The sequence below is a fragment of the Patagioenas fasciata genome, chromosome Z (assembly GCF_037038585.1).
Source record: "Patagioenas fasciata isolate bPatFas1 chromosome Z, bPatFas1.hap1, whole genome shotgun sequence".
Taxonomy (NCBI): domain Eukaryota; kingdom Metazoa; phylum Chordata; class Aves; order Columbiformes; family Columbidae; genus Patagioenas; species Patagioenas fasciata.
The window spans coordinates 62,494,607-62,500,861 of NC_092560.1; the positions used below are offsets into that span (position 1 = coordinate 62,494,607).

The following is a 6,255-nucleotide window of genomic DNA, read 5'->3' on the forward strand; positions in this document are numbered from 1 at the left end:
GTTCTTGGTCTAGCATTTTCCCAGTATTGTAGCAATGGCTTCGTATTGCTGAAGGATTAGATGATCACATTTTTTTACATTTAACAACTTCTACGTTTGAGTATTTGTATTTGTGGGACTTTCCCAATTGAGCTGAAAGACAGGACAAGCAGCATCAATGATACTTACTTACTTACTTGTATTAATATTACACGATCTATAAGATTATAGAATTTCTTTCTTAGAGCAACTCTCCAAGTTGGGAGTTTATTTGTCTGCTCTTCTCTATTTAAATCAGTGCGTTTGCAACTGCAAACCTGTTACAGAAACTGCTTATCCCAGGGCTAGGATTACTTGTAGCATTATGATTGTGTGTGTTCAATCCCAGTCATCCCTTTTTGTATTTCTTCAAACCGTGTTTGTCTGCTTTTGTCTTCTTGTACATCTGATGATGGATAAGAGAAAAGTGGGATACAAAATCACTTTTTGAATTATGTACTTTTTATTTTTGTTAATTTCTGTGATGAAATATGTAGGCTTTAAAGTGTTCATTCCTTGTTTCTTCGTTATTCTGTTTATAGGCAATCCGAAGTTTCCAGGTATCCTTACACATCTTTCCGATGAACCCTGAAGTATGGAAAGAGGACCTTTCCTGGGCTAGAAAACTGCAGGAGCAGCAGAAGGCAACAAAGACTGAGGAAGTGCAAGCACTGGCAAAAGGAAAAGCACTTGCCCAAGAATCAATCCCAGACTATGACTTTGAAAGTGATGAAATTGTGGCAGTCTGTGCTGCCATTGCAGAGAAGGAGAAAGCTCTTTCAGCAGCTAAAACAGTGGTCATTGTGTCTGCTTCAGGTGCAGTAGAGACTGTTATTGAGAAGGAGAATTGTCCTACAACTCCTGATGAAACCCTTTTCATCAGAGCCCGATAGGGCAACCTTATGGGTTGCCATGCTGCTGTAAGGGCTAGTGTTATTTAATGTACTGGGTTTGCTTTGGTCTTGTGTTTTTAAGCAGCAGGAGAACCTACACGCATTAAAGAATTTGAGTTATTTTTCTTTTGAAAGTTGGAAAAGCAATGAACAGGGTTGTTGATACATCCCTGTTACTGGAGAAGAAAGCCAGGAGTTGATTCTAAAAATATTGTGAACAAATGTAATGTTAAAATGCTTAACTGCATTCAAACATCTGCTTTTAGCTTTATGTACTTCATAATTTTACAAGGTAATGTCTACTTTTTCCCAGTAATTAATAAGCTTTTATTTAAACCTTAAAAGAAAAAGGAAGTTTTTAAAAATCTGTCTCAGTCATTATTCACTAATATTATTTTCTTCCAGTTGAAGTGTCAGATGTTCTCTATTATCAGAAATCTTTGTTTTGCATGTACGGGATTTTTTTGATCTGGTTGAATAAAATCCTGACTACTGTGCTGCTTAGTTATGCCTGTGTGTTCTTTTGGTTTTAACAAGAAAAAGGGTTGCTGTTAATCACTTCAGAATGATGCTCGTTTCATCAGCTGGCTGCTTCTTTCTCTGCTGAATATGTCAAGGTGTTGTAGTCAAAGGAAAAAAAAAAAAAAAAGGCATCTCAAGAATAATCCAAATAAGAGAGACCCGAAGGAGAAGGCCTTTGTTATTAAAAACAGGTTATCGTTTTTATCTCTTATATCAGTTTTATCTTTGCAATCAGGAATTTATTCTTATTGTTCTCCATAATCACTAGTGGCAGTTGCCATGTGTTTGCCTTCCACATTAATCGTATATTAAAATTCTGAAGTGTTACAGTGTTGTTAAAGAGGAAATCTCAGCAGCAAGAGTAGTTTAGTCGGATTAATTTTGCTTAATTTAAAATCCACAATTAAACATTTTAAATATAGCTTTTCCTTTGAATCCTTTTATATGTGGGGGAAAGAAATACACAGCTTCAGATGGCCATTCATATGCCTTGCAATAGATAAGTATCTTGAAATGAGGTGAATCAGCCTCCCAACAGTGCCTAATAATTTCCATTGACTACAAAAGAAGCTGAAGGTGACTGGCTGGCAGTGACTTCCAATACTGAATCCAGGCAGATGAATTCCATTCTTATAGATAGAGATAAGTATCTCTAAAATGTTAAACATAGGTGATACTGAGAATAAATCCTTTCTCACAATACTAGATGGTAAAAAAGTGTGGATCATATATCACAACAGTGACTGTAATTTGATAATGTCATAATGTCATTGGATTTGAGAAGTAGTGATGGAGGGGAAAAAAGCAAATATACTGGTTTACTCTAGTTGTTCCTGGAAGCTGAATATTTGTTGGTACTGGGGATCACGATTATAGGGGTGCCATTGGAAACTTAACTCAGTAACACAATGTAAGTGCCCCCGAGATCCTAAAATGAAAGGAAAGAGGTAAAACCTAGGGTTAAGGGCAAGTGCTTGCTTAATTTATATTGAGGTCATGTAATAGCTATAAAACTATAAGAAGCACGGTTGTGACTGGGACATAGGAAACAGAGCATGTGGGCTTGGTTGATTGGCAGGTTACAGACACCAGGTGTTTATTGTAGGCCATTACCATGTTAACATAATGTTCTCACATGGATTGAAGTCTGTGGCCTGTGGTATCTCCAGAGAGGGGTATTTCAGAAGCAGGAGGAGCTTCTGAGCATGGATCCTGCCAGATATGCACCCCAGGCTCTTTGCCTTGCAGGCGTGTGGAGTTCCTCCGCGAGCATCAAGATCATGGTGCCACGGCCTGGCGCCCTGGCCTTCTGTGATCTGCTGCAGTGGGAGGTGGCCTACGAGCTGTGGCCCGGGAGACAGCAGGTCACTGTGCACCGCAAGTGTGCCACCTTCCTGGAGCGGTATGCACACCAGTGCAAGAGCTGCAGCCAGGGGGACTTCGTTTCCTTGCACCGCTTCAGGGTCACCAGCACCCAGGATGGAGGGAGCTGTCAGGGCCCTGCTGACCTGGGCAACTCAGGCACCTGGACGGCCTTGGTGCTGGCAGGAGAGGAGCTGCAGAAGAACAGGCCACACGTCACTGAGGGTGTGCTGTGCACTATAGTCTGCAGCATGGGCTCTCCAGGAGGCCGGAGGTGTGTGCTGGGGATTGGTGGCAGTAGATCTGCTAGGGCTGAGCCCAGGAGGGGAGGATGACCTCAGCAGCCTGTCCTTGGTGTATCAGCACCTTTGCAAGGTTCCTTGCAAGCCCCTTGGGAATGGGAGACCAGCGCTTACCCCAGGGTATGCAAGGAGGTGACTAACGCCCGGTTTTATTTTGAGACACTTCATCAGCGCTCCATGGAGGATGATCCTGGGTGAACAGACAAGGTTTTGACACTCTTGGAAGCCAGTGAGCTCAGGGTGTCCTGAGGGGACAAAGGAAGTGCTGGCATTTGTCAGCCAGTTGTGACTTCAGCTTAGGGAAGCGGCTTTCTGTGGGGTGGGAGCTGGGAGGAGATGGCCATGGAGATGCGAGAGTGTTTGAGGAAGCCCATAGGCTCAGAGTGATTGCCACACTCCACTGGAGCAGCCCTTGCTTTCTAGTTCCTACAGAGTAGCACTGCAAAACCTGCACAGGAAAAGCCACGACAGGGACTTAAATGGTTTGCCTGTGGCAGGTGACAGAAAGCCCAGCTTGACTCATTCTGCCAACCTGCACAGCACTTGTATTCGTCACGCCTGCCAATGACCTCGTGCTCTGTGTTGAAGAAAGAGCTTTTGATGCCACCTTTGTGGGCAGAAAGACCAGGATAGCTAATGCCTGTGTATCCTTTGCTCTCCTCTTCCCCTGGGAATGCTCCTCTGACTAGTGCGGCAGGGCAGCCCAGCAAGACCAACAGGAAGCACAACAGCATATACTCGTGTGAATGTGAAGCTATCATGGAATCAGTGCTTGTGCCTTTGCCTCACCACTACCTGGCAATGGGCGATGCCTCCGGAGCCTTCTACTACCTTCTGGAGTGTGTGGCTGCCTACCTGCATGTCTCCAACAACTACATGGTTAGTTACCTTGCTTACCAGCACCCACCGGAGGCCTCTCAGTCCCCTGCCTCTGGGCAGGACAAATTGGCTGTTGTACGAGGGCATGCCTTTGTGGGGCCTCGGAAGGGAAAGGCTGGGGTCAGACCGTGACACATTCCTCTGGTTTGCCTCTTCTGCAGCAAGAGACAGAAGGCACCGTGACCTTAGCACAAGGGGCATTAGCAGGGAGGTGGTGTGAAGGGTCACTGCTGCCTGTGCTCTGAGCCAGTGTGACTGTGTTTGAGCGGGCATCAGCAAGGGCTGACACGTGCCAGAAGCAATGGGGGAGGGAGGACAAGGCTGGCCGTGGGCTCCGCACCCACACTCACCTGCTGCCTGTGTTCTTGCGCAAAGGCCCTCATGAAGCTGAATGAAGCAGAGGTCCTGAGGAAGACATTAAAGGACCGAAAAGTGACAGCCCATTTTGACGAAGCCACCTTCTTCAGCCTCAAAGGGAAGGTAAAGAGATAGGGAGGAGTGGAGGGATCTCTTGGGGAAAGGAGCTGGATGCATTCCCCAGTTTCCAGGGATATCCTGGGCATCTTCAGCCACTGACAGATTCCTGCAGTCTCGTGGGCAACTAGTCCATCTCGGGATGTTTCTCTTTCCCTGTGCAGGTCTGCTGTCATACGGGACACAGAAAGCTGGCAAAGAAAATGATCAGGAAGGCTCTGAGACTGCTCAAAAGGCAGTTCGCCCGGACCTCCATTGGAGCCTTTGTTACATCTCAGATAGCAAAATTGCAGTGGCCAGCTTATACTGCCAGGAGAGCGTCCTGCCTTCCGGAGGATGCTCAGTAAGGAGCAGAACTCAGAATCCCAGGGAGGAAGAGCCATTTCCTATCTGGTCCCAGGCATCCAGGCCCAGACCTGCCCAGACTGGAGGCCTTGTTGAATTTAGAGCTGTAGAGCTGGATCCTCTGGGCCCAGCAGTTTCTTCTGTGTTGCAGGAAGAAGAAACTAGCCTGGCTGCTGTGGCAGAACTTCTGCCTTTCCTTACTGGACCACCTCTACAGCCTGGAGAACACTTCCAGTGGACAGACGTTCTCCCACCTGACAGCACTCATGAAGGCCAACACACAGAGCACAGCAGTATTTTATTGGGCAGAAGACTCCCACAACTGATAGACCTAGACCACAAGGCTGTAAACAAAGTTCTCTCTTCAAACATCTCTTTTATTATGAACTTTGTTGTTGGGCCTTTCTTTCTGAGGCACAGAAAAATGTGTCAATATGCTGACATCGGGCCTGTGAGAAACTAGAAGAGTCAACAGCGTGAGAACAAGCATTGGTGGAGAAATACAGGAATCAAGGACTGTATGGTACATGATACATCAAGAACAGAGGGACTGATACATCAAGGACAGAGGAATAGCTTGTGATAGACAAAAAGTGCGTTTATGGCAGTAACTTAGGTGTGAACACAAAATACGTGGCTTAATTAATGACTAACTTAGCAAATCAGCAAATACTTGAGCAAGTATAAATGCAAGCCTAAGTTTGTAATAAATGTCTCTCTTCACAGCTTAAGCAGAGTCTGTTCCTCATTTGCTACAAATGGCACCCAAACAGCGACTTTCAATGTGACTGTGAAAGAATCAGTCGTTCCAGTAGCGAACCCAGTCGAGTCTGGACCGGGAAACAACTGGGAGAAGGAATCAGGAAAAAGAAATAGCAGTGTACACCCATCACTGAGAAAAGGTGATCAATTGGGAAACATGGGAGGGAAGTTATCCCTTGAACAAAGACAAAACCTAAATGTCCTTCAATGTTTATTACAAAGGCAAAATCAGAACGTATCTTGAGTCCAACTAGTGACTTTATTAGAATGGATTGCTAATCATGTGCCGGACTTGCCTACAACTGGTACATTTCAGCTGGAGACATGGCACAAAGTTGGATGAGAACTATATGAACAAGCAGCAACTGGAGATAATGCTGCTTGCGATTATTTATCTCCTTGGGGAAAATTATGACTACTTTAACAGTGGCTCAGAAGGAAGTAGTTGTGCAGGTAGCAACTGACTGTGAACTTTCTGCTACTCCCTTGCTAGGGAAGCAGGGGGATCCTGTATCTATATTGGGGAAAAATGCACTAGCCATGGATGCAGTAGTGGAGAAAGGGCTGGCTGATAATGAAACCCCTGCATGTACACTACAGAGAAAGCTTTTGATGGAAGATGGTTTATGGGAGTTGCCCAACAACCCCCTTGATCCTGGCCCAGTAGACTTGAAGCGAGAACCTGATCTATTCCCCCA

At 45.3% G+C, this 6,255-nt stretch overlaps 1 protein-coding gene across 3 annotated transcripts in view; it reads left to right on the forward strand.

The window, feature by feature from the left end:
- Positions 1–1,415, forward strand: part of TTC33 (tetratricopeptide repeat domain 33) — a 34,349-nt gene extending 32,934 nt beyond the window's left edge. For all 3 annotated transcript variants that reach the window (XM_065860818.2, XM_065860815.2, XM_065860816.2), the window contains exon 5: positions 561–1,415. In XM_065860818.2, the coding sequence (XP_065716890.1) occupies positions 561–911 (351 nt within the window). In that variant the 3' untranslated portion in view covers positions 912–1,415. The remainder of the gene's footprint in view (positions 1–560) is intronic.
- Positions 1,416–6,255: the final 4,840 nt, after the last annotated feature.